This window comes from Pipra filicauda, unplaced genomic scaffold (assembly GCF_003945595.2).
Source record: "Pipra filicauda isolate LSUMZ 115617 unplaced genomic scaffold, ASM394559v2 scaffold278_size1010298_pilon, whole genome shotgun sequence".
Lineage (NCBI taxonomy): Eukaryota > Metazoa > Chordata > Aves > Passeriformes > Pipridae > Pipra > Pipra filicauda.
Window position 1 is genome coordinate 287,204 of NW_024104396.1, and position 27,994 is coordinate 315,197.

General features: G+C 51.3%; 1 protein-coding gene across 1 annotated transcript; it reads right to left on the minus strand.

Annotated features, from left to right (window-relative positions):
- NOL6 (nucleolar protein 6) lies at positions 1 to 27,975 on the minus strand. The gene is made up of 26 exons (XM_027722241.2): positions 27,955 to 27,975; positions 27,657 to 27,860; positions 26,174 to 26,290; positions 25,725 to 25,904; positions 25,254 to 25,422; positions 24,408 to 24,542; positions 24,100 to 24,263; positions 23,498 to 23,618; positions 23,085 to 23,143; positions 22,821 to 22,922; positions 22,217 to 22,332; positions 21,636 to 21,813; positions 21,124 to 21,246; positions 20,846 to 20,994; positions 20,012 to 20,087; positions 18,256 to 18,396; positions 17,841 to 17,958; positions 17,467 to 17,621; positions 17,067 to 17,230; positions 16,480 to 16,632; positions 15,217 to 15,314; positions 14,147 to 14,271; positions 13,914 to 14,003; positions 11,630 to 11,827; positions 3,639 to 3,740; positions 1 to 2,390 (listed from the first exon to the last, which is right to left on the minus strand). The coding sequence occupies exons 1-26, from the start codon at positions 27,958 to 27,960 to the stop codon at positions 2,241 to 2,243; spliced, it is 3,393 nt and encodes a 1,130-aa protein (XP_027578042.2). The 5' UTR covers positions 27,961 to 27,975; the 3' UTR covers positions 1 to 2,240.
- Positions 27,976 to 27,994: the final 19 nt, after the last annotated feature.

Consider the following 27,994-nt stretch of genomic DNA (forward strand, 5'->3'; position numbering starts at 1 on the left):
TTTGGTTACGAGTTTATTTATCGTCAGTTTATTGGGCATGGGTATTTTTGCAGAAGGTTCACCTGGGCATTTCCTAGCCCTTTGCTGCACACTGCACACAGAGATATTTTACCCAAGGTTGGAGAAGTTTTATGTCTTTTTAAAGGCAAAAAGGAAAAAGAGTAGCAATACAACATCTGACAGTGTAAAAGAAACAGATTAAAGCAGAGGTGCTGCAGGGCTATGCCTACAAAGTACAACCTTCACAGACGCCACTGTGGGAGCTGGGTTGGGGAGGAGAGGGCAAGAGGGGATTACAGCAGAGACTGTCTCTCCATAAATATTCCCAGGCAGGGAATAAGCCAGTGAGGGGATCCAAGCATCCCCTGACAGCCCTGGGGAAAGGGTTGCAGGACTTTCCAGCCTGCCTGGTGAAGCAGAAGGCTGGAGATCAGCTCCCTTGTAAGCTAATGCAAGTTCCAGCACACGCCTCTGCCCTAGGGAAAAGCAGACACATCAGCGAAGAGAATGTTCTGGACCAAAACCATTCACATCCACAACATATAGCAGGGGGAAAAGCAAGGGCAGGATGGGACATGGAGGGAACAGGCAAACCTCTGGCACAAGGAACCAGTGCAGCAACTCAAAATGTTGTCCAACAGTTGTGTTGGCAAATTTACAGGATCCAAACGTCAAACTGCATGTTCAGAGTGAAGGCAAATGGACAGGAGAAGCAGGAGTGATCCAACTACTGAGGAAAATTACAGCCATTGCTGAAGGCTGACTGGGCAATTCCAACATCTAGAGGATGATAAAGCAGAACAAAGAGAAGATTAAAAATTAATCCCCAATTAGCTGCTTCTGAAACCTGTCGAAATCACTGCCTGCATCATTTGCTAATGGACCTGTCAACAGGTTCCTAGGCTGCAGGGGTCACAGCAGAAGCAGAATGTGCTGCTTTGTTCTCAGGTTTGAGATCTGTTTTGCCCACTAAGAGCTTTTGATGTTTTCAGTTTAAGTGTACTCACAAAGCTCTTGCAAGCGAAGGATGGGCAAGAGATTTTGTCTGCAGCCTGCCTCAGCCACGAGCACAGGGAAGAGGGAAAAATGTTCCTCGTAATTTTAATACAGCAAATATATCCCAAAACCAGGGATGCTGCACACATGTATCTGCCCCCTAGGACACACTGTGCCTCCAAACACCAATCAGTGGGCACTAAGTAGACAGCACCAGCCCAGGGCCCCATCTCTGCCACAGCCCACTTTCAAATGCTTCAGAGAAGACATTTGAAAAACAAGTTGCAAATCTCCTCCAAAAAGCATTGGGCCCTCTGCCAACAGCTGAAGAGGCCAGTAGGTCTTGAGGCAACACGTTTAACATCTCATCCGAAATGCCCCTTACCAAACAACAACAGCCTAGCTATCAGGCTACCTGTACATCCCCCTGCCTTTCCAAGCCTGATCTGTTTTTGGTGTCTGCAATATCTGCTGTCATGAAGTCTGTTTTCTTTACTCCACATCTGATTCACCTGTACTTTGCTGTTGGAACACGTGTGCTGCCTCCACCAGAGGAGGGGATGGGGAAAGTCCATTTGCTCTCTTCCCCCATCAGGAGTCCCAGTGATCATTTCACATTAGAGGTATAACCCAACATCTCTGCTCACCGTAGGGTCACCTAGAGGAGGCTGCCCAGGACCGTGTCCAGTTGGGTTTTAAGTATCTCCAAGTACAGAGACTCTACCATCTCCCTGGGGAACCTGTGCTGATGTTCGAAGACCATCATGGTAAAGAAAAAGCATTTTAATTAGAATTTCTCACTGTGGTTCAGTAGAAAGGAATAACCTGGTCATTATGGAACAACTGTGTTTCTTTGGTTTTGCTAATCACTACAATAACAGCATCTGCAGTAAATTCCCTACCAAACTAGGAAACTGCCTTCCCACTGCACACCTCTGCCATAATTTTCAGACCTTGACATTTTTGTGTGAACACAGTTTAGATTCCTACAATGAAACAGGGACACTTTCAAAAACTTTATCCCATCTTCATATCTTCTTTGAAATAAAAAGGTATTTATATTCTCGAAAACAATAACAGGTCCCATTGCTTTTCATGAACAAGGCATATAAAGATAAATACAGTAAAACAGTTCTGGGATTTAAAAAGCTAAAAGCCTTGTCCAGAACTGATTTATGAAAAGGAACAGTCCCAGAGTGAACAAACTGCTTCAGAACAGGCCATTCTGACACCTCTCAGTGGTCTTAGATAGTCCATTTCTCTGTACGAGCTTCCACACTTTTGACCAGGCCTTCTCCCAAAACCTCAAAGTCCTCCAGAATTGCTTCCACGTTGGGAACACAGACCAGCTCGTTGTTCAAGGTTGTCACCTTCCTTCCTTTCATGCTGGAGACCTGTGGGGGACACATAAATATTGCACAGATGGGAGCACCTGCTCAGAGTTGCTTTGCAACCTCTGCCAGCCCCAAATAAGAGAATTCCTCTCTTGCCTTGTCACGTCCAAACCCTGCTACTCCACTGCACCGAATTCCCCAAGTTTCACTTCCCAACACCATCAGTGCTCATTATTAGAACTACCAAAGTGCAAGAGTGACCCCCTTCCATCCCTTTTTAGGGCTTACCCTGGAGTCACAGTCCAAAGACTGCATGGAGTGAGGAAGCCAAGTAATGGCCAGGGGCATGGAGGAGATGGGAAGAGCGTGCAGATGCATGGCAGAGCCTGTGTAAGCAGAGCACACGGGGTGTGCAAAAGGGGCCACAGCATAAAGCTGAGTAAGAGTTGCTGGGCTCTGCTTTGCTCTTTGGTGGGTGTCAAGACTTCAAGTGGGAAGAGATCTTTGGCTCCACCAGAGGAAAAAGCAAAACCCTCATGGTTTAAGCAAGCCACACTCAGCTCAGTGCAAGCATCTCCTCTGTTTCACCACTGTGAATAACTAAGTTTCACAACAGCAGCCTGGCTCAGTGGCCAATGCCCTCTGGCCGTGAAGAGAGGGAGATAAATCACCCACAGACTGACAGAAGAGCCTGGGCTGCCAACTCTGAGCCATGAGTAACCGGTTTCTTTGCGTCTTTCCTTCATAGAAAGCAACATGAATCACTCCAGCACGCCTCACGCCTGGCTTAGCCACCCTCTAGAGTCTGCCAGCCCACACAGTGTAGCTGGAAAACAGCTGTGTGCATCGATAGGCTTTGAGCAGTAGGGACCTAGGCTTGCCATTCCAGCCCAGCTTCTTGTGGGTTGGGTATTTCTGAGTAAGTTGCCCAAAGCCACAAGAATGGGAGAGCCTACTGCACGCACCAGAAGGCTTTGGCAAATGATGCATCATCCATTTCCCAGGAAGGGAGCAGGAAACAGCACCCAGGACAGAGAGTTCTGTTCTGACCCATGACCGTGGTGCTGGGGCTTGTCCACGTCCCCTTCTCAGATCTGCTGATGACTGAGGGCACTGTGGACACAGCCCTGTCTTGGTTTCACCCATTCTAAGAAGGGACAGAACTGTGAGCTCCATTTCTCAAAGGGCTTTGGGGCTGATGAGACTTGGGAAAGGCAATTACAATGCAGAAAAGAAAAAAAAAAAAAGTCCTTCAAACTTCAGGGCATAAAGGTAATATGAAGCTTCAAGTAGAGCAAAAAAACTCACCTTAAAAGGCTGAGGCTGAAAGCTCAAAGGTTTCCACAAAACTGCAATAACTTCTCCACCATGCTTGTCATAGAAGAACATGGCAAGATCGCTGAAGGCATCCTGGGTAGAAAACAAGCACAGGTGTGCCAGACATCCCAGAGTCAGAGCCTATCCCTGATTCACTCTCCTTACATAGGAGGAATGAACTAGTAGTTCCACAGTAGTTCCACACAAGCCACAGTAGTTCCACACAAGCCAGGACCAAAACTGAAACTCTTTCAGTGGACTCCCAGCAAGGAAAGAAACTGGCAGCCCATGGACAAGTCCTAGGTGCCTCCTGCTGCCTCTTTTCCCCCAGTCCTGATGGATACAGTTGACTACCTCCAAATTTTGCATGCAGATCTCACCACTGCCTCTTGCTGTCTCAGAGGACAGAAACATGATCCACCACCTCCCACAGGCCAGCAAGAGCACCCAGAAATCAGCATCCAGCTTTAGGACAGCGGCCCCCTTAGTGATATTCCACTGAATGTCCCTCACCATGGTCTGCCATCAGCTTGACTTGGCAGTACCGAGCCTTCCTGGTGTCCAACAACTATGTCCAAGATTTCACAGTGCAACAGACAGAAAGAGGGAGGCCCTGCCAGCAGGCAATCCTGCCAGAATACATTCCACTACATGGCAGCAAAGACAGACCCCAGCCAAGGACCTTTCACTGGATTCCAGCACCTCGAGTTCTGCAGTCTGTGCAACCAAAGTACCAAAGCTGCTCCTTCTCCCAGAATAAACCCCCCGTGAGCAGGCAGCACACAGCATCCAAAAAGGAAACATAATAGCAGAAATTTTAAGTAATATAGTTCTAGGAGGCGTAAAGAGATGAAAAGTTCAATGGAGGCACTGCAGGAATCTGTCCTCCTTGCCCCAGTGTTTCAGCAGCGGTGCCAGTGAGCATCTCCTTTGGTGGTGCTGGGCAGCAGAGATCAAAAAGAGATCTTGCACAAAGAGATGACTAAACCCCAGTCTGCCTTCCCTGAAGCCCACACAAGCTGGATTCCCAGAGGTGCAAGGAGGCAGAAGAGATTCACAGCAAAAGGAAACAATGCTGTGTCCAAGCAACTTTTCAAACCCAAAGTCTGGCCCTACAGCTCATCACTCAACACGTTGATACCTAGAGATATGGACCTTGAGTGCAGCTGACCCAGACAGCCAAGCAGCTGCTCCCTGACAATGACACTGGTTCCTCCTCCATTCCCTTGGTTTCCCTGCTTTTACAAAGAGAAGTCTTGCTGGCATCACTGTATCCTGAGGTTTTCATGAGGATGTGCATGAAAAAGAAAAATCAACACCAAAGGCAAGCTTGGAAGGGGTCTTCTATGGACATACCAGGACTGCAGTAGGAAAAAAAGGTGGACTGGGTTGGTGTTACCAGTGGCTCTAAAGAGTGAGGTGGCACTTTAAGAATACACACCTGATAAGCAAGGAGCAGTGGTGGTGCCTGCAACCTTCAGAGACAGATTTGAGTTTGGACTGCTGCTGCCCTCACAAACAGAGGGCAACACAATTAGGTCATCAAGCTGGAAAGATCCTGAGAACTGCCAGCTCATCCCATTCCACGGGTTCTTCACAGGGGCAAGGCTGGTCAAGGCATTATTTCACCAAACTGGCTAGAAAAACCACTGTCTAAAAATACATTGAGAAAGAGGCAATCCACCTTGGCATTTCTAGGCTGAGAGCACAGGTTTAGCTCAGAGCCCAGTCAACAAGGAAGACTCCTTGTTTAGCCAAAGGGCAAACAGCAGGAGGGAGGGAAGGCCCAAGGAAGGGCAGTAAAGCTCCAGGCACGATGACCACCAGTGTGCAACTTCCTGAACCAAAGGGGAGCAGAGCATGTGAGAACCTGAAAAAGCTCAGCAACTCCATAGGGCGAGGTCTCAAATGCCACTCGGTGCTCCTTCCGAGAAAGGTATTTTTTTACAAGACACATCTTGCTGGACAGAAGCCAGGAGCATTTGCAGGAAAGGAAGCCTCCCAGGCTCAGATCATTTCCCAGTAAAACCACTGTTTGGCCTGACACCCAGCACCGTTTTTTCCCAGATGCCTGGGAGCGGAGGGCAGATGTGAAAAGGATGGCATTCCATTCAAAATTCCAGCACTTGTGCTGCTCCCAGCATCATCCATGTGATAGTGCCCCGAGCTGGCCCACTGAGTTGTGGAGATGAACACTCAGCTCTTGGGAAATTGCAACATTAAAAGGGTCTGGTGAATTAGTCACTGCACTCCTATTTGTACAGAGGCTTGTGGAGCAAACAGTTCACTCTCCTTTCCACATCCCATGCTCCATGCCCAGTGCCACTGGGCTTGTCTGAGCCTGCAAACACCTTCTTCAAGGGAAAGTTTCAAAAAAACAGAGAAAAGGCAATGAGTGCATTTGAACCCTTGTTCCCTTCTCAAGCTGCTGTATCTTTGGTTGCAATTCAGCTTTCAATGCCCAGGGAAAACCCTCTTGCCATCAGCAACAACTACTGGTTCCCATCTCACAGAGACATCAGGGACCTGCAAGCTTAGTGCTTCAATTTGGAGGAGCCTCATTGTCCAGGAAAGGGGTATATGGCATCTGAAAGAAGATTAGATCAAGCTCTTTAAGGAACCATCTTTGTTGTAGGAATGAAAAGGGTGGAGAAAAGTAGTGAGTAGAACAATACCATGCTCTAAAATGGGATTACCAGATTAAGCAGCTCCATCTGAATCGTGGATTTTGCAATGAGCTAAGTGCTCATCACTAGTTAACTACCTACATTGTTGTTTAGGGGTAGGTTTTTTTTTTTATCTTACCATTTATCCACCCATTTTTTTCACTGTTTCTACCAACAGATCAGGCTCATTGCATTATAGATACTGTAGAGCCTTTTAAGGAGGTCTCTGCACTCATAATGTGTCCTACAGTAGCTTTTCCTGGTTCGACAGCAGCTCAGATGGCAAATACATCAATTAACATTTGTTCAGTGCTAAGAGCATTTCAAGTGCTCTTAGCAAGGAATCTACCAGTAAAAAACCCTATTAAAAATACTTACTTCCAGCAAACAACTACCATTTGTGGTTAAAACTTTCAGGTCTTTGTCATCCTACAGCGACCTGCCCTGACGTTCAACGTTATGTGACACAGACAGAACCTTCCCCCACACCCCAACAGAGCAAGGAGCACTGTCAACTCTGGGTACTATGCTAAGGGTCACACAGCTGCTCTACAGCTCTAGGAGCAGGTGATTTCCTGCCACCTCTGCCCCTCCAGGGTCACAGATCCACACAGGAAGGTTTCCTCCCTATTGTGAGAGCCCGCAGTCTTTTCAGTTCATCTCTGCCAGTCTGGAGTCGCCACAGGAGGAGTCAGCCCTGCCAGTCAAAAGAGGAAGGAAGCAGACTGCCCTGAAAAGATTTCACCAGTTCCAGCTACATCCCATACCACAGCTTACATATTGTAGGAGACAGAGAATTTTTACTATCATTAATTCCTTCCTAACATGCAGTAGCAAGATACACATTCCTACACCATGGCAGGAAGAAAGGAAAGGGCCGTAAGTCTTCCTGATAGGTCTTGTCTGAAGGTGAAAGAAACGCAAAACATTGCTCTAAAGGGAAGGATGTTTACAGTAAAGCAGGAAATATTTTCCTGCTCATTCACACACAAAAGATCTCACATATACGAGATGGGCAGCTCCTCTGCCACAAACTCTTCCTCAGGCATATGCAGCCCAAGAAACCTAAATCTCAGTGAACCACAGCCCATCACATCAGTGACCTGGTGAGACCAAAAACCCAGTAAGAAATGTGAGGTCTGTTAACAGCCATAACACACACAGATGGACATGGCACAGGCCATGTCCCCACCCATTTTCCCTACCATGAGTGAGCAGCTCTGAGAGGTGACCAGAGCCTTTGGGTTTTGTGAGCTCCTGAATGCATGCAGACAGCCATGGCAAGCATATCCACAAGTCCTGTGTCCTCTAGGGTGTCTTTTGAGTCCAGAGGACACCCAAGCCATCCTGGAGCAAAAGCTGCACTGACCAAGCCTTCCCACACCACATTCCCAGCAAATAAGTGGGGGTTCTGCAGCTTAACAACCACGACACAGACCAGCACTCATGATGGAGATTCAATGGGAGCCACATTTGAGAGACTTAACTTAGCCTTGCTGGGGAATCCCCACCAGGAACCTACCCAGAGTTGTTTGATGAAGTGCTCTGGACTGTAAGTCGCAGGAGGCTGGTGAGGGCCTGAAGCTCCAGGGAGGCCTTCTCTGTGGGATGTCTGGCACCTGCTTTTCTTCAAGAGCGTCTGTCTGCAAAGCCTTCTTATCTGGACAGACTCACGGAACAGGCCTTTTCTATCAGATCTGTCCTGGAACTGAAGAATTTGCTGCCTGAATCCCAAACCCAGCCTTTCATCTCTACTCCGAGCCTCCCAGGCACCAAAGCAACTCAATCAGGCCAGTTCCTGCAGCACATCTCCTTGGAGCAGGAAAAATTAAAGCAGTCAGGACTCAACACCTACTCTCCTTTATTTTCTCCTCTGATTAGGCTCCTTGGAGAAGGCATGCAGCAGTCCTTCAGCTCCAGAGCATTCCTGCCTTGCTAACTCCTTTGACTTGAGAAGAACAGGGACAAACAGGCTGGACAGGAGAGAAGTGGATCTCCTGGTTACTGGTCTAAGGATGCTGGGGAAGAAGCTATTCCCTGCCCCTCTCAACTCAATCAGCATGCTAAGGCATTTAATCGCTATTTCATGTGGAAAGCTCAGTAAAGGGCAATGTTTCCTTTCTGCTCACAGAACACAAAATCCCACAGCATCTGTGTGACAGATGTCTCCCTTCATTGCTGTAAACCCACCAGGGCTGCTCTGTCAGCCACAGCTACAGCCCTGTTGTTCAGTTCTGTGGTTTGTGCTATTTAAGAGAGAGCAAATTATTCTGAGTCAAAGCCACTCAGTGCTGCGTCCAACTGCCTTCTCATCCAAAATCTCTCAAGGATTCACTGCTGTCACCACACTCCTTTTTGGCACCAACTTCTTGCTGCATTTGGATCATCCCCAGGGATCCTAACCTGCAGGAAAAGGAGGAGCAGCAAAAGCCAGGGAAGGAGAAATACTCCAGGGATGGAGAGGCTACCAAGCAGAGCTAAAGTCGATGAAAAGGTCTTGCCTTTAAGGAACAACATCAGTACACTGAGACACAAAGCCAGATGGTTTTTGATGGATAGAGCAGCTTCTACTGACATCACCAGCTTGCTGGTGGCCCTGCAGTGCAAAACCAGCTTTCAAGGCTTTCCAGCCCAAGTGGATGTGGCCGAGTTATCTGACAGCATATGCAGCATCACCTGTGTGATTATTCCAGAAGAAACACCTGTTTGCCTGGAAAAATAGATATTCATCAGCTCCTTCAGGTATGCCCACTGCTGATCTGGATGCTGCAAATGACAAGGGAACTGGTATTGCGAGATACCTCCAACATGATGGCCACAAGGGAACAAAGCCATATCTATCTAAGAGCCTTCAAGACATGGAAAAGCCCCCTAGACAGGGGCTCTCTACCCCATAGCTCACTCCTGAGAGAAAGCTGTGACCAGTTTCTGCTCTGTTCCCTCCTAAGCACCCTCAGCTCAAGGAACAAGAGACACCAAGCGAATAAACATTGCTTCTAACAAGGCAACATGACTTTTGCTCATATCCATGTTTCTTCATTGGGATGTTGGTATATTGAATTTAGGACCAGCTGTAATTTCTAACCCAATCATACTCTATTCCACATCTATTATTATCCATATTAGAACAAACAGGCAGTAAAAATTCAGTCACTATTGACTGGACCAAGTAAGTCATAACTGCCTAAAGCTGCTTTCCAGGGAAGTCTCTTCTATACCTTTCAGTTCCAGAGCCATTTACTAACACCAACTTGTCTAGAAGCATAAAACCATCCTATAAACTTCAACACGCCCCTATGAGTTTCCTAACTGACTGCCTCATCTACAGCCAGACCTGCTGCAAGCAGTTAACAGCCTCCCCAAAGGGCCTGCTCTCCCAAGAGCCTCCAGCCATGATTTCCTTCAAGCAGGCAGTCATCCTTCTGCCAAGTTTCCATGACAATTGCTTAGCCCTGACCCCTTCAGAGACACAGAGGCTCCAGCCCCATGTATACAGGCGTCACCAGCACCTTGGCAGCTGCTGAAAGGCTCTGTTCAGCTCTAGAACCCACTTCCAGCACCGTGTGGAGAAGGATTTCAGGCTTAAGAAACTGCATTTCCTACCCACATCTACACCCCTTGGCTGAGGTTTCATGGCAGAAGGTCAAACCCTCATCATTTATGGAATAAAAGAGGGGGGCTGGTCTTGATGTATCAACTCCTCAGATCAAGACACCAGGAAACAAGGTGAAATAGCAAACAGTTCCAAATCTGCTTCCTGCTCCCTTTTAAAACTCTTGTGCAGGATGCTTCTCCCCCTCCTTCTGGTATATCCTGGACCCCAAGAAATCCCCCAGTGCTCTCTGCAAACTGTCTGCAGGACCTCCAGGTCCACCTTCCTTCTCAAAAGCAGGAGAGCACTGGACATCTCCTCACCCCAATGTCCTTCCAGCCAAAGCAGCAGTGCTACTTGCAGGGAAATTGTGGGACAATTTTGAGGTCTTTCTCAATTTCAAGAGGTCTTTCATGCATCTCTGTCTCTTACTTCCTCACCACCCAAGACTGTCCAAACCTGCTGTGGGTGACAGGAGGACTGAGGTTGCACCTTGCTAGACCTTGCAGCTATACTGAAGCCACAGAAGATTCCTATGGGCACAGGTTATCATGCAAGGCAGCTGGCACCGAGTTTGGGAGGTAACAGGGCTGTGTCCAGGATGAGGAAACCTTCAAAGACACCCTTGCAAGTTTTCCTTGCCCACCTCCTAAGCTTACCTGGTTAAGGTGAAAGGGGAGCTTGAACTGAAAGAGACCAGAATCTTGCAGCCCAAAACTGGAGTTTCAATTCAGGCAACATTCACAATGGTGGCCAAGCACTGGGACAGGGAGATGGGAAATCTCCATCCCTGGAGACAGCGGTCATTCAACAGGACTGTGCTCAGTGCAGCCCGTGAAAGCTGGCTCTGCCCTGAGTGGGGAACAGGGCCAGAGACCTCCACAGCACCTTTCCTGCCAAAGCCAGCCTATGATTCCTACACTGACAGTTCTGACACTGCCCACAGACTTCTGTGAGTAAGGGATGATGGCACTTGAAAATCAAGGCAGGTTTTGATAAGAGCCCCACCTCTCTGCACACTAACATTTACTACATCTGAAGCTGGGAAGGGCCAAAGCTGCAGATGCTGCACATCTGCAAAGCACTGTCTGTCCAAATCCCATATGGATGCTGTCACCCAGCACCTTGCATATCTCCCCAGACTGCCGAAGCTTTGGCTTGGTCACACGGTGGGAAAGAACACGGTCCATGACCTTGGATACTGATGTTCTCCACATACCCTACTACCAACTTCCTCTGTCATCATGCAGGTAGTCAAGACACAGAGAAACCATCCTGTGACCAATACTGAGCCCTTCTGGCTCACATAACCATTGGCCTAACAGCAGGAAGCCTACTGGTACCACGTCATGGATACCTGCACATTTCCCCAGAAAATATGTGTGGCTACTGCCCATCGTGCACACCAGTTGGTGCAAAAAGCTACAAAAAGTCAATTAACTGACTGGAGACAGACGGCTGCACAAAGATATCTTTGTGCTGAAATACAATATTCTTCAGCAAAAGTTCCGGGTGCTTTGTATCTGAGCTCACTCTCACATCAGGAGCACTCCCATTTCCATGGAAAGGGTGGTACATTCAACAGGTCTTCCGCTGAGGAAGCAATGAGCATCCCACGCAAAATATCTAAAGGTGTCACCAACCATGTCCTGCAGCAGCAGGCAAGCTGAATGCCAGAAGGCAGCTTCCCCCAGGCAGGAGCCTCCCCCACTGGCCCTGCTTACTCTCAGCTCCTGGAGGTAGCACTGCACAGGGTCATAATCCACCACAGGAAAGAGGATATTCAAGGCAGTGCTGTTCTTCACCACACCACGGCAAAAGGATTTTGGCGGTCGGTCCACGTTCTCCAGATGCCGAGGAATCTGTTTTGGATTCAGGTGGATTAGGACATCGTAGAAGTCCAAAGGAGGGCGGAAGACCATCTGCAAGGAGAAACAAACAGTGCCACTCAAAGTAGGACACAGGTGAGCAGGAGAGATGAGAGAGATTTCCCAAGTCCTTGCCTACATTTTATGCCCTTCTCCTTAGAAAGCAGTAAACCAAAGACACAACTTCTGTGAGATTAATGTTAGAAGTTTGCCACAGACTCCAGGAAGCCCGCTTGAGCACATGGCACTGTGTTGGGCAGTTGAGAGAGGGACAGACAGGTGAGCTGAAACAGGTAACTGCACTGCACATGGCAGAGTCCCAGAATGAAGAGGGGAGTCAAGAAGCCAACAAGAGCCAAACAACACCCAGGGGACATGAGGAGCTGTGTAATAAAGGGATGGTCCCATCTGTCCAACACCATTTGCCCCAGAGGGCAGCAGCATCTTTCATCAAGCAGACGGAGGGTGAGAGCAAGCCCCATTAATGGAGGGGAGCAATCCCAGACGCATAAATATTTGGACAGGCAGGATCTAGCTGTGGATATAGCTGTATTAAAATGGAAAAAACTTAAAACTATGTGTACATTTTTGTGGAACAAATGATGCAGAGACATGATCAGAGGCGTGGGACACTGCTCAACTTGGCACTGGCAGAAAACCCACTGCTCAGAGCTGGTTTAAAGCCACGCTGGGGAGAACACACATGAAGAATATCAGTGACCAGCACTGACTCTTCAGGTCTAGTCCACACAGTCCCCCTTTCCCACCCAGGAGACAAAGTCCATGGCTTACTGCATGTCCCCTGAGAGCAAAGAAACAGCTCATAAACCCATGTCTCCATCTGCATGAGAGTGGGCACATCCCCATCTGACCCAAAAGCAAAGACAGGAAGCCAACTTGGAGCACCCTCTTAAGTACACGGGTAGAGGAACCAATTCCAAAACTAGAAAGGCTTTACTCTCCTCCCTATCCCAAGCTTTGCTTACAGATAGATTACTAGCTCTGGAAACAACATCTTATGTTTATCCCTAAGGAACATCACAGGCATGGGAGGGCACTGGCATGGACCAGATGGATAGCCTGGGAATGGGAACAGTTTCCACTGCAGCAGCCAAGAGGAAGGGAGACAGGAGGAGGCCCAAGGAGGCCAAGTCAAGGTGTTGGAAGGCTGCTATGGACAGGTGACAGCTCATTTTAGAAACTCACCATCCCAAGCTCACAGTGCACCTCTTGATTTTCAGTTTTGGGTCAGCACTGTGACTGCAGCACACTGGACGCATCTCATTCCTTCATAGCCCTGTAACACACTCCTACTGCCTCAAGTAGATTCTCACTTAATACTTTCAGTGGAAAATGCAGCAGAACTGAAAGTAGTGTCAGTAAATCCTTTTTATATTGCATAAGCAGAAAAAAATCCACTATATGTGCTGGTTTTTGATTTTGGTTTGGTTTTTTCCTAATGTCATATTTAACCACTGTTTGGCTTTTTTAGTCCTTTGAGCTTCAATTGCCTGGGTCACTAATTGGTACACTAACAAGTTACCCTTCAAAACGCATGTATCTCCTTTCAAAGGGCAAATAAATATTTCTACATCTCTCAGGTCCATTTCAGTAATGGAGGTTTCAACACACCTAAAAAATAAAATCACTGAGAAACTGAAGAGGGTTAAACTACTTATGGCCTTGCTCCTCCACTCAAACCAAAATAACATCTTCCTAAAGTGCCTGTTGGTGTCCTGCCAAAACCTCCAACACCCTGAGCCTGGCTGGACTCAAGCACACAAGCCAGATTTGCCAACTACACCAGAAGTCTTCCACAGGAACCATTTGATCTGGCCTTGAACACATGACTGATCTGGCCCAGGAACATCGTGGGTTTGCTCATGTCCCAGAAAAACCAGAGAATACAAAATAAATGTGTCCTAGTCACCCGGGGTTGCTATGCAGAGCTGGGTCCCCCAGAAGCAGGGTGGCAGAGCAGGGCACCAGGCTCCATCCTCCCATCCTTGAGGCTTTTCATCCCAGGGCAACCACGCAGCCACAGCCTGAATCCTCCCAACACATCCCAGTGTTCACCACCAAAGACCAGTATGCTTTGCCAGAGCCTGAAAACCCTTGTGCTTGTGCCCCAGGGGGTTACCTTCACATCCTGGCTGTTGAGTGGGTCCATGAGCTGCTCCTCCAGGGCACAGAGAGACTCTGAGGCGAGCACGACGAGGCGCTGCAGGATCTGGGGAGGGAAGAAAGTCAGAGGGTGAAACTCGGCAGTCCTGGATGTAGCAGGGGCTCTGCCCACTCACAGGGCTGCCAGAGCTGGCTCCAGCACCAGGAGCAGGGAACTGCCCACAGGGCTGGACGAAGGGCCCGGCTCACCTGTGCCGAGGGTCGGTCCTGGGTCCACATGGAGCTCCACTGGTCCTTGGGGGTGGCAATGAACATGACAGGGAGGCGAGACCGAGCAGCCACAAACTTGTTCTTGATCTCTGTGCAGTCAGTGTCTGGAGAGGGCAGGCAGGGGGGTGAGATGCTCTGCCCCATCCACAGCCCTCTGGCCTCCTTGTCCATCTATTGCAGCCCAGGGAAGGGCAGTACAACGAGCTTTATCCTCTCCCATCCTCTGATCTCACAGTCCATGTGCAACCAGAGCTCCTTCACCTAGGGCTTGCTCCACTCTCACACTTCCCTTGGCACCTGCCTGTGGGAAGTTCTGGAGCCAGGAGGCAGCTCTAGATGGACCTGAGCTCTAAACCCACGCTGGTGCACTCAGACATGGCAGGTACTGGGACTGACACAGGCTGGCAACTCATGTTACAAGCTCATGACAGAGTTTGTACCCAAACTCCGAGGGTTCTATCTTTTGGTTTTTATTCCCTCTCAAGTAGAGGAAAAAAATAGCTCTTTAGCTCACTGAAAAAAAAAGAGTGCTTTGGAAAGTATCAGTTTTCAAAACCCAATTCTTTCCCAAGCAGCCTTACCTTTTTTTATAAATCAGCTTTAAAAGCCATGTGTAGCTATCTCCCCCACCCCATAACTATGCAGAGCCAAGACAATCCCATGGTCTCTGCTGGCTCCTGGGGAAAGATGGCATGTATCCAAAAGATGATCAACAGACAAAACACAAGAGGGCAGGAACACAGGGCTTCAAAGACAAAACCACATCCAATAGCACCCAGGCTTGCCACAGATTTCAACAAGACCAGAAGCAAGAGCATCATCACTGAGACCCACTTCTTCAAAGGCAGGCAAGGGAAAAAGAAACCCCACACTACAACCAAACCCAGCCTGTAGCCAAGTTGAGCATGACAGGACAGGAATAAGAGTGGAAAATCTCCTTGCCCGCAGAAGAAGCTGTGATGCCTCCCTCTATCCAAGATCCCTGGAGCCAGGCACTGACTGAGGGCTCAAGACCCTCATGTCAGCTCTCCTACCTCTTGCCTGCTCACCTGTGAGGCCAGTGTTTATGTTGACAATCAGAGGGTTGTTTTTCCAGTCAAAGGTTGCCAGCAAGTTGAGGAAGCGCAGGAACCCCACCTGGGGAGAGCTACAGGCAGGACAAAACAATTCAACACTGGCATTTGCTCTCCTGGTAGCAAGAAGGGCTGCACTTGGGGGTACTGAATGCCCAGCCCACATGCAGCCCAAGAAGGGATGTCTGTGGTGGGAAAGAGAAGTCCAGGACAAGTTTGAGACACATTCCCTTCTCCAAATCCCCAGGGAAAGCCTTTTCCCATTGTTACTCTCTCCCCAAGGAAAAGAAACAAGCAGAAAGTAAAACACTGCCCCCAGGTTGCCCCATCTCCTGATGCCCTCCCCATCCAGACTCCTGGGTCTGGAACAAGAAGGAGGTGGAGAAAGGGCTGCTCCCATCTGGTGCAGGTCTGAACACCAGCCAAGTTCCCACTGTGCCTTTTCCCCACAACACAACACGTGCATGAAGCCAGGCAGCTGGGAAGATGGGGCTCCTGCTATTTTAGGAGACAGGAAAGCATTCTAGGCATCAGACTGTTACTCCTGCTTCTTTGAGAAAGGAAACTGGACCCGGAGTGCAGGGCGGGATAACCTTTTGACTCCGTACAGAACAAAAACATTTCCTTTAACTTCATTTCACTTCCTCTGGGCCCTCTAACATCTATCTGCCAGTGGCCAGCAAGCAATTGGCTTATTTACCAACACACTGCTCCACTGAGCTTTCAGTGGCTGACCCCTCGTCCTTCCCTTGGAAGTCTTCTCCAGGAGGAAGAGAGGCTGGAGCCACCAGCACCACCATAACATCCTTCCTGGGGAACTCGGGAGCCCCAACATGCTGGTAGCCACAACTCGGTCCCCACCCTGCTTCTCCTGGCCATCACCCCCAGAACGAGGGGCCTCACCAGTCCTCCAGAAGGCACAAAACACCCTGCAGTTGTGGCACCAGCACCAAGAGGACACAAGGACACTCACTCCCATCCCTACCTGCTTCCCCCCTTTCTCCACAGTCCAAAGGGCAGGGGAAGCCACAGTCCTGCAATGCCAAGCATCTCCATCTCCTCTAGCAGCCATTCCCAAAAGGGCTTGGGACAGCATTTTGGCAGCACAGGGGCCTCATGCTGCCTGATGTGAACCTTCCCAACACCTCCTGCTCTGGCAGTATCCCATCCTTCCCCCATCTCATGTAAGGAAAAAGGCACTAAATCCCCATCAGGCCACCCTGGGTTCCTCATCCTCACCTGGGTGGTGTGAAAGGGGCTGGGTGGAGGAAGAGAAATGCCACAAGAAGGTCCACACACTCCTCAGAGATGTTGTCGCTCAGGAGCTGGGCACTGACCCAGCGCTTGGCCAGCCGGGAGGTGCTGCCATAGACAGGGTGTTGCTGCTGGAGCCTGCGAGGAGGGAGACAGGCCACTGCTCAACCCACACACTCCAGGATCCACAACTGCCCTTTGGCATTCAGCAAGGAAGAAGTGAGGGGCAAAAATATGACAGGAACACGTACACAGCATTACAAGCACAGGGCACTTTCTCCAGGCATTGACGGGAACAAAGGGAAGATGCTGCCTCGTGCTCCTGTCTAACCGTGCTGCTCTTTGATACTTGTCTCCCCGTACCAATGACCTCAGGGTGACAACTGGTGCCACCCACACCCACATTCATCCATTCACCCTCCCATAGAGCCTCCCGTGAAGTGGGCTAAGGGCCGCTTCCCACAGTAAGCTCCTCTACCCACCAACACTCTCCAGCATCCAAGGGCACCTCCACAATGGCCTCCAGCCTCATCCCACATCCTGACCCCTCAGGCACCTTCTGCCTCACCTACCCATGCAGAGAGCTGGTTAGATAGGGCAAATGCAACGTCTCCCACTCCAGCTGACGAGATTCCTCTGTGTCCTGGTACTTCAACAACCCTTCCGGGGTGACCACTTCCTTCAGGATCAGGGGCTCCCGGTGGTAGGCTACTTGGAGACGGAAAACGTAGCCATCCTGAGATGGGACACAAGCTGAAGTCAGGCTTGGTGGTAACATAAGCAGGCTGCTATGTGTTACGCTGCCCCTCAGGGATACAACAGCAGCATCCTGACATCAGTGCCATCTCACCACACTCTTTCCTAGGTCCACCATCCAAATCCTGGTTTTGTCCAGTGGGACCACTGCCACAGCCCCCCCACCTGCTTCCTCAGTTAATATCAGGTCTGGGGAAGGTCCCGGTTGCCCCTTACCTTGTACACATCAGTGTGGGTGGCTGCAGGTCTGCAAAGCAGCTGGTGCTGCTGCCGGAGGAGCTCAGCCAGCTGGAGGTGGAAAGCTGCCTTGATACGCTTAATGGCTTCCTTGTCCTGTGGCCACTGGCCACTGCCTTCCATGTGGCAGATGACTGGGTGCAAAGAGATAGCAGGAGGTCAGTGAGTCCCACACAGAAATCAAGTGTTGGATAGGAGTGTCCAGAACTAGGGATTACAGCAGGAGAGCAAGAGAAGCCAGGGCTTTGCTCCTGCCTGTAGCACTCCATTGCAGCAATAACAGAGCCAGTATTGCTGCTTGCCTCCACTTCCCCCCATCAAGTCATCTCCCACTCACATCTCTTCCCACTTACTCTTCAAAGGGGTTATGTAGGCTGGGCAGGGCTTCTCTTTCGAAGGAAGCAGCAAGTGCTTGATTCTGATTAGGTTATGGAAGGAATAAATCGGTTTCATGGGAATGGGAGGGAAGACCTGAAAGAGAACAGCCACTCAGCAACTGAGAAGAGGGAGCAGAAACCTCAGGGCAGCGTGCATCCCCTCACTCCAACCTCCCACCCCAGCAAAGCCCTCCAGCACAGAGGCTTTAGTCAGCTTGTGCACAGCTGGTCCAACGGGCGGAACAGCAAAGAAGAGGCACCACATTGCCCCAGGGGCTCTCAGGAGCCGCAAAACCAGAGAGTGACTAATTCTGTGGGTCCTCCCCCACCCCAGGGCACACCCCCAGCTCCCTGCAGACCCCCATGCCCGGCCACGGCCCAGGACACTCACATCCGTGTACCGGAGGGCTGGGTGGACACCCTGCACAGCCGTCACCGTCAGTGGCAGCTCCTTCAGGTTCCACAGCTTGCGGCTCAGGTCGTCGTAGGAGCAGACGACGCTGACCATGGCCTCCTCGCCCATCCCCGACGCCTGCAGACACACAGGGAGCCTCTGCATCCACCGCTCTCACTCCTGCACACCCACCCACCTCACCTCACCTCCCTGTTGCCATGCTCTGAGGAGCCAGCACTGCCACCCCAGGGAGCAGCTGCTGCTGAGGGCACTCAGCAAAATCGGGAGGTAAGAGAGAGAAGGAAGACAAGGGCAAGGGTGTCTGTGGCTCCCCCAGCAGCCACAGGCATCCTAGAGGCTGTGTTTCCTGTGGCAAGTAAAATTATTTCTTTTGCAAGACACTAAGGCAGCACCAAGAGCTGTACTGCCAGCAATCACCCTAGGAAAGGAGACACCAAGAATGATCTGGGAATAAAGAGATCACATACTGGCAATGTGAGAGCTCTGCTACTGTCTCCCCACCAGTTACCATGGTGCCAACAGAGACAGCAGTTAACAGAAAACTGCACCCACTACATCCTTAGCCAAGGTGAAGCTCTGAAGCATGACAAAAGCAAAGACAGAAAATATCCAGAGCATCACAGGATGCCCTGGGGAGGGCAGATGAGAAGCACTGAAAGGAAAATTGCTGCTGCCCTTGCTGCTCCCATCTCCTCAAAGCACACCAGAGGGGCCTGCACAGGGAGGAAATATCACTGACACCAAAGCACCAGCTCAGGTGCAGCCTGGGCTCTCCAGCAGAGCAGCAGCACCCTCTGCAGGGTGTGCCACGAAGGACAAATCCCCTCCTGCCTGTGCAAGGCTGCAAGGGATTTCCTTCATCTGCTTGGAAGGGAAATACAACACACAGATCTCCCCACCTCACCACACAACAGGCTGTGAAAACCAGCATCTCATCCCAAATCTAACATGCCACTCTGCCCAGACCACAACTGGTCCCTGGCACAGGAGATTCTTTCCACAAAACTTGCTCCCCTTTGATCTTAAAAAGGGGAAAGGAAACAATTCCTTTCTCCATCCAACAACAAGGTAAAGAGCTTGTTTTATAAAAGTGACACCAACTAAGTGGTGTCAAAGTGCTCATGGCTCATCTCCAGGTTTTAATTTTACAACCTGGTGACCAGAAGTGGGGAGGGGGGCATTTCCCAGCCTCCAAAATGCATCTTTTCTGTCTGAAAGTGAAGCTTCTTTGTTTCAGCTGCACATTCAGCTGCAGCATGATCTAGCACTTTGCTCCTTGACAGAAAGGATCCTTTTCCTGGGTTTCCCACCTGGACCTAAGGGATGAAGGCACAGAGTTGCCTAGTCCATGTCCTGAAGGATACAGGACCTTAAAGGTGCAGCCAGAAGAGCACTGTGGGACAGCGATATATCCTCAGACATGTGGACAGAGGGCAAACGACCAGAGGGTAGGATAGTGGGAAGCTTGCAGGGAAAAATGAGGTGTGGGGGATGCCAAAGCAAGAGGATTTCACCAGCTGTATCTCAGCTGCCATGAAAGACTTGGCAGATCCAAGGAGAGCACCATGCTCCTAACCAAAGCAGCCACAGGCAGGAATTTTCCTTAGCCTTGTTACATTCTCTTGGGAACCACTCAGCTGCCTTGGGGGCCACCAAAATGACCTCCCTACAGCCCTCCCCTTACTGTCCTTCCTGAAGAAAGCCCCAGCCCCACTTGGGGGAGCAACCATACCTTTTGCCCAGTCCTGATCACAGATTCCAGCAGGGCTCCTGCGTAGCAGATAGAGGATTCGGGAATGTCCGCATGGCTATGTGGAAGAAGACAACAGAGCATTAGAGCTACGATATAACCTATTCATCCTGACACTGTATACTACACAGGCATGGGTCAGTCCAAGGATGAGAAATCCCTTTATAAAGGAAGGTCCTGGTGAGAAGCCCAATCTCTGTGTGTTCCTCCCACGCCCGAGTCATGTACCCAAAGCGGCCCAGCAACTTGTGCAGCTTCACAGGATTCAAAGCCAAAGCCACCAACCTGCAGCCTTTCCTCACAAGACCCATCCTCAAGTCAGGACAAAGAGGCACAGGCAACCCCTTCATTCTCTGCAAGAGGGTCTCATTTTTGGCTGACGGTATAAACTACAGGGAGGCTTTCCAACGCCATAGGAAGACCCAACTTTGTGAACCACTAGAAAGGCTCAGAGGATTTCATTAAATGTCCTGCAAGGTCCAGACAGCTTCTCTTCCAGCTCTGACAATCAATGTTCTGTCATCCCACCTGCATGTAAGGGTAGGACCATGCAGCCTCCTTGCCTTTATCATGACTTTCAAGCAGAGGTAATGCCTGTCCACCCCACCTGCTCCTGGGAAGTAGCTCCCAGCATCAGGACAACTGAAACAACTTCCAGGTTTCACAAAGCCAAAATTACCCACAACATCCCCCAAAGCACGAAGCTGACAAGGGGGTTACCAAGGACATGGTAACCAGGAGAGCCAGGAGAGCAGCAGTGACCCCCCCCCAGAGCTGCAGGTCCCCTGGCCTCAGCTGCTGCTCAGTGCAACTTACAGCTTCAGCAGGTGCCTGACAATCTGCTCAGGAATGAGGCGTTTCTGGCAGGCAGTGCTGGCCTCCCACACCACGGCCTCACAGATGCTGCCATCCTGGAACCGCCGCAGCTCTGACTTCTCTCCCCAGAAGGTCCGGAACTCCAGGGCCTGCAGGGGGACATTGACCAAGCCAGGTCAAGGACACGAGTCACTCCTATGACCATCAACCAGCCCCGCAGCAACAGTACAGCACCAGCTCTACTCCACCCCGTCTGGCACAAGCAGGGCTTCCCTCACCTCGGGGTGATCAGCCTGTGGTCCCTTCTCCAGCGTGCTGGCAGCAAACTCAGGAACAAACAGGAGCCCAAACGTCAGGGACCCAACATCCTTGTGTTTTGGGGGCTCAGCATCAATTGACCACTGTGGGAAAATGGGGAACATGAAGCAGAAGGAGAGATGAGGTTGCTGGACCAGCAGCTACTGGGATACTGGGTTGTTAGATGAACCTCCTGCTACATGCTCCCAGGCACCTTGGACAAGCACAGACGGGGAAAGCCTAACAGGTCTCCCTGATATAAAAAAAAGTTTTTTTCACCCTGCCACATTATTGGGCCAGGAATTTTGCCCAGATCAAGCCATCCAGCTGCGCCCCACACCCTGGTGCAGAGCTCCAGGTCCTGTATTCCCTATAAAAGGTACAGGCCTGTCTCCTTCCCCAGTAAGCAAGGATCCCTCCCTGGGCTGCCACAAGAGACGCAAAAGACTCCATGTGTTGCAAAGGATGCAGTGTCACTGCCAAGCTGAATTACCTCAGGGATCTGGGGCAAGGAGTGAGCCACAAGCAGTGCTCTCTTGGACAGACCACGTGCCAGCAGCGAGACAATGAAGGGCAGGGCTGCAGCCACGTAGTTCCCACCCCGATCCATCAGCTCATTCAGCAGCTGCATCTTCTTGCAGGTACCCTGCAGCTTGGAGACATGCTTCAGGCTACAAAGAAGAGGAGAAGCTGGTCACCTACCTCTGTCACCACATCCTTTCTGAGAGAGAGAGACATGTTAGAAGGTAGATAAAGTGGGGAGCTGAGGGTCCTGGCCCAGGATGGGGGCTAAAAGAATGCCCTTTAGCATCTCAGGATGCACCACAGGTGATGCTGGTCCTTGGGACAGTCAACATTCCCAAAGGCTAAAGCACTGCCCCCCTTCCTAGGAGGCTATCTAGACAGTAAAAGCAGAACAGCCAAGTGCAAGAGGCACCAGTGTCTATCTCAGAGCTTAGCAGGGCCACCTCCCACCAGGTAGGTTCAAACCTAACCCGGTCCAAAGTCAGAAACAGCCCACTCCTCTCTGAACAGGGTCCCTCAGCATCACCTCACCAGCACAGCAAGACTCACTGGAAGATGTGGTCAAAGGCTCTGAGCATGGGCTTCGGAGTCATGAGCAGTGCCTGAAAGCCGTCCACCATCCGGTCATCCAAAATTTCCATGGAGCACTTGGCTTCAAACTGGACCTAAGCAAGGAGATAAGACAGTGCAAGAGTATGAATGGGAAGGGAAAAGTGAAGCAAATCCCTCCAGCAGTGATCACCAATGCTCCTCCATCAACCATGGCCACCAGCACACCCTGATCCCAGACAGCCTCTGTCCTCAGCATGAAGCCAAGTGACCAACAACCTTGATACCCCTGACATCAAGGTGGTTTTTCCTCCTCCAAAAAAGTTACATCTGCTAAACAGCTGCTTGGCTTCACCCAAAGGTGCCCACAACGAGGAAAACAACTTTCCTCCGTCATTCAAGCAAGACAGATAAGGCAGCACTGCATCTAAGTCTTAAAATTCACTTCCAAGCTTCAGAGCTGAAAATGTTAAAAGCTTCGAAAGCAACACTGAATCCCCTCCCCAGGTCCTCTGTCCTCCTCCAAGACATCTAACCACTCTCTGCCTGCTTCAGCTCACTCCTAAGACAGCATCTCAGGGTGCCACCACAATCTGCTCGGTACCTGGTGGTATTTGCTGGCAGTCATATCAGCGCAGAGGTTCACCAGCCCAGAGGGATCCACAAAGACCACTTCAAATGCCTGGTGGAAGTCATCCAGGGCAGGCTGGAAGAGCAAAATGGTCCTTAGTGCTACAGCACAGCACAGACACCAAGATCCCCAACACTGCTGCTGTCTGACATCCCTGTGACAGGCACGTCCCTGCCCAAGGAGCACTGGCAGTACAGCCAGGCACAGGCAGGAGACCCCCCACAGAGGGTCACTTACCAGGGAGGGATCCGCATCCTTCGCTAGACTGATCCCTGTCACACTCAAGTCAGTGGTGGCTGTGGGCAGACAGGAAGGAACAAGTCACACCACCATCCACATCTTCCCCCACTGGTGACAGTGGCACAGTTATGTGCCAGTACTTCTGTGGTTTCACAACATTTAACAGTGCTACAATGCAATGCCAGAATCCACCTTGTGATGGGACCTACCCACCCCTCTGCAAGCTGCAACATCCCGCCCCAACCTGCTGACTTATTCCGTCCTGTCCATCCCACCCACAGGGTCTCAGCATTAGAGAGAGAAAAGCCACAATTGCCTCTTTGCCTCTTCCCCCACTGTGTTCAGGCTTTGTGTAGAGACTCTGCTGACACCAGGCTTTCCTTGCTCAGAGAGGCCCTCCGGAAACTCACCCAGGAATTGCAGAGTGCTCCTCAACACCTGGTACCCACTCATCATCTTGACAATCTTGCGTTTCATCAGCAGGTAGGCAACCAGCATGGAGACCAAGAAGCCACTGAAGCACCCCAGGCCCTGTGAAAACAGAAGACTGAGTCAACAAGAGCTCAACAAGGCACCATGAGAGAGCGCAGAGGCCACCTACATCACAGCTTCTGGCCTCTGTCATCACCAGCAGAGTAGGCCCTAAGCCCCAGCCCTGCCAGGAAGATATCGAGGCAAAGCAGTGTACAATGAACATATGGATCCCCTTACAGGAAGGCAACACCTCAAAGTTCTTGGGAAATGGGGATGAATTACAAAAAAAACCCACAATCCAAACCTCCACTGTATTATTCCACAGATCTCAAAGAAGCATGGTTGTCTGGTACCACAAACTCAATGCAACCCACAGGTTAGGATGGAGCTCTGTGAAACCTAACACAGCTCAAAGCAGAGCCACAAGCCCACCACCCCATCCATCGGGACCAAACCACCACCTGTTCACCCTAAGAAGGGGAGCAAGGCGAAGGCAAGTTAGCCAGGTAAGCAGGGCCTACCTTGGCACAGGACGTACCTTGCTGAGCTGCCGCTGGTTCAGCCAAACTTTGAGGAGGGCCAGGCCATCCTTCATGCCTGGGAAGTCAGTGGCTGCATTAGACAAGAACTGCAGGTGGGAGAGCATCACTGTGTCACAGAGGATGGAGTTGTTGTAGTGGGGGGTCGGGGGCTCGGGGGCTCCTGTACGGGGAGATGACAGCACGTTGGACACAATCACGAACCTCCTGCTCGCAGACAAGGGCTGCGGTGAACCCACCTGTAGGCACCGGGTGCAGTCTCTGTCTGAGGCAAACAGCCTCATTCTCCCTCAGCATCCAGCCCTACCTTCTTTGGGAGTGCTCTGCTCCATGAACCAGGCGGTGCGGACATTGTTCTTGCTGGGATGGAAACGGCTGGGTTTGAAGAGACCCACATCAGGACAGGCATGGAGTCGGACAGTGACCATCTTCTCATCCTTGCCTGTAAGCACCGGAAGGTAGGTTAGCAGGAGGAAGAGATGTCAGAGACTAACCTGAGAACACACTGAGCACCCCCAGCTTAGGGAAAGTAAAAAGCTCCTTCCGCAGCAGTGGAAATCATCTCCGAGCAGAGAGTGACCACATCCCAGGGCCAATAACCCTGAGGTCACACTGCTTCTGTCCAACTCCCATCTTTCTCCCCACTGGCCAGCTTAGTATCCCAGCACTCTCCTGCCTGCCCTGGTCTCCCCATGCCACACCTGTCCCAGACCCCAACCCACTGTCTCCTGGGGTCTGTGGAAACATCCCACATCATCTCATCAGGGAAGAGCCAGGCTGCACACAGGTCCCTGGGGAAGGCAGGAGGATAGTGGGGAGCAGGGATGGGGAAGAAAGGACAGAGCTAGACATAGACATGTTTTGTAGGATCTACTTTTTTTACTCCTTGAAGTATCCACAGGGTGGGCCAGCCAGCAAAGCTGGGGAGCCCAGCCAAGATGCATTGGGACTGGCAGGGGAAGAAGACCTTGAGGTCCAGGCTCTGGGTGAAGGGAGAAAACAATTGGGAAGCATCCAAAATCTATCACCAATCATGACAGCAGCCCCAGTGATCCCCCTCCACAGGGCCTGTTATGTGGCATGAGACTACCACCCTCCACCCAACACCAGTACTCAACTCACACCCCCCACGAGAGCAAAGCTCAAGTGCTACCTTGAGGCCTCAGGAGCAGGATGGGTTTCAGATGGTTGCTGTTCATGTAGGCAAACTTCACATTGCCAAAGAGCTTCTCCTTGGAGAAATGCTGGGCGATGTGGGACAGGTACAGAGCTCTCTTCCGGTGGTAACGTTGATTCAGATTATCTTTGTCCTGGAAGATTTCCTGGGAAGAGAAGGACGGGGCAATCCCACCTCACCTGCCTGCAGAGCCCAGTTCAGCCTGAGGCATCACACCACCCACACCTCTCCCTGGCCCCACAGGCCCCGAGAGAGCAAGTGTCGGGGCACTTGCACCGACTGCAAGACTGCACCCCCCAGCTCCTTGTGGAAGTCACCACACTGCACATCCAGATGCTGTAATTTCACTGAGGAATAGAGAGGGCAGGGTAGGGGTCACGGAGGACAGGAGAGGACAGGGCCCAGCCAGGCTCCAGGCCATTCAGGAGCTGGCACAGCCAGACTCACCCGGGGCATGATCACTGCCACGTCCACATTGATCTCCGGCTTAACGCAGGTGCCCAGCAGGTAACTGCCCACCACCTTCAGCTCGGCTGGGGGCACAAAGTGGAACCTCCCCTTCACACTGAATGGCACCTGCAGGAACGGGACCTTCACATCCTTGGAAAGCCAGGCCTGGTCGGTGAGCTGGGAACAGACAGGACACATGGAATGCTCTAAGCACAGCCAAGAGCAGATGTGCAGGGACCGAGACCCCTCTCCCCACACAGCTGCAGGACACTGCACCCAGGGCTTACAGACAGTTTCTCCCTTTCCCCTCTAAGATAAAGCAAAGTATTATTTTTTCAGCCCCTAAGAGAGATAGTCCATGAGGATCTCTGCTTGCACAGCAACGGCAGAGCCTGCTCCATACAGGACAAGGGTCTTGACACCTCCTCCATCCCTCTGGAACATACTTCACTTTCTGTGGTCTCTGGGAGAGCGCTCAGCAGGCTGTTAATTTCATGGAGGAAGGCATCAATCTTCTTCTTCTTCGTCTCCTTCAATGTCACCTCCTTCAGAAGCTCTTCAATCTGTAGGGGGAAAGGGGACCCTCAAAGGCAGCTGCAACACTGGAAGTGCTCCTGCCCTTTACCTTGTCCTCCAGCACCAACCATGATCCTGGTGCAGAGGGCAGCAGATGAGCTGGGGAACACACCAAAACTTCTCCACAAACCCTGCCTGGACCTGGCTGCTTGATCAGCTCCTGCCATCTTCTATGAAGTGCTGGATTGCAATCAACTATCCCACCAAGGACCAGGCAAAAAAACCCGATGTAATTCACCCGGGCATAGCTCCCAGGAAGGCTTCTTGTATGACAAGAGAATCAGTACAAAACAACCATGCAGGTTCTCACCACAAACCAGCCCCTAGAGACCCTGCCACCAACACCAGCAAGTAGCCAAAAGATCAAAGCTGTTCCTCATAAAAATCACCAAAGCTACAACCATCTGAAGGATGGGATGCCATCCACAGGGAACTGGACAAATTCAAGTGGGCCCACGAGAATCTCATGGGCTTCAAGGCCAAGTGCAAGGTGCTGCACCTGGATCAAGGCAACCCCTGGTATCAATCCAGGCTGGGGAATGAACAGATCAAGAGCAGTCCTGCCAAGAAGGACTTGAGAGTGCTGGGGAATAAGAGGGCTACAAGAAAGCTGGAAAGAGACTTATACAAGAGCATATAGTAACAGGACAAGGGAAAATGGCTTTAAACTGAAAGAGAGTAGGTTTAGATTAAAAATTAGGAAAAAATTCTTCCCTGTGAGGCCCTGGCACAGGTTGCCCAGAGAAGGTGTGAATGCCGCATCCCTGGAAGTGTTCAAAGCCAGGCTGAATGGGGCTCTGATCAACCTGGTCTAGTGGAAGGTGTCCCTGCCCATGGCAAGGTGCTGGAACAAGATGATCTTTAAGATCCCTTCGACCCAAACTCTTCTGTGATCTACTCAACAACTGACCTCCCCCAAACACAGACGGCTTCCTCTCCCAGGACATAAAAAACATCGTCCTGTCCCATCCCGAAGCCGGTTAAAGACAGCAGCTGGGTACAGCTGACCATGTCACCTCCTCATCCCGGTAAGCAACAGACCATCGCAACGAGGGACGCAATGGTCCTGCTTTTACCGAACCGCAGCTCTGTGTCGGAGAAGCTCAATTTTAACACCGTAAAAGAAGCACAGATCCTGGCGCGGGATGTTAACAGGAACTACAGTGAAAAAGCCTGTGCCCTCTGTGTCCGCCCCGTGCGCAGCTGCTGCAGAGCAGCGGCCGCCTCCCGGACTGAGCAGGCCAGGAGGGCTCAGGGGCCTCTTCCCCAGGCGGTTCCTGGGAAGCTTCGGGTCCAGGGTCCCGGTGGAGTCCCCCCAGACAGGCAGAGCGCGGCGCCCACCCGCGGGCTGACCTGTAGGCGGAGCAGGCTGGAGTGGAACAGATCCTCCGTCTCCTTCAGCTGGCTCAGCTCCTCGCTGGTCGGCGGCTTGTAGAGCTCGGCGCGGCTCAGCTTGGCCGGCTGCGGGTCCCCAGGTGCGGGGGCCGCCCGCTTCCCACCCCGCGCCGGGGGCTGCGGGCCCTGCGCCGCCGCCTCTTCCGCCGCCTCCGGAGAGCCCTGTGGGGAGAGCACAGCACATCACGGCTCGGCTCGGCTCGGCTCGGCTCGGCCCCGCCGCCCGCTCCCCCCGCCCGACCCCGCCGCCCCTCACCGCCATGGCCGCCGCCCACGTGGGGTCTCCGTCGCCACGT

Coding starts and splice junctions, on each gene's coding strand:
- NOL6 (XM_027722241.2), bottom strand. Junction 16,633..17,066: donor CTAACCAGCTCTCTGCATGG/GTAGGTGAGGCA, acceptor CCCTCCTCGCAG/GCTCCAGCAGCAACACCCTG. Junction 2,391..3,638: donor TTCAGCCTCAGCCTTTTAAG/GTGAGTTTTTTT, acceptor TGTCCCCCACAG/GTCTCCAGCATGAAAGGAAG.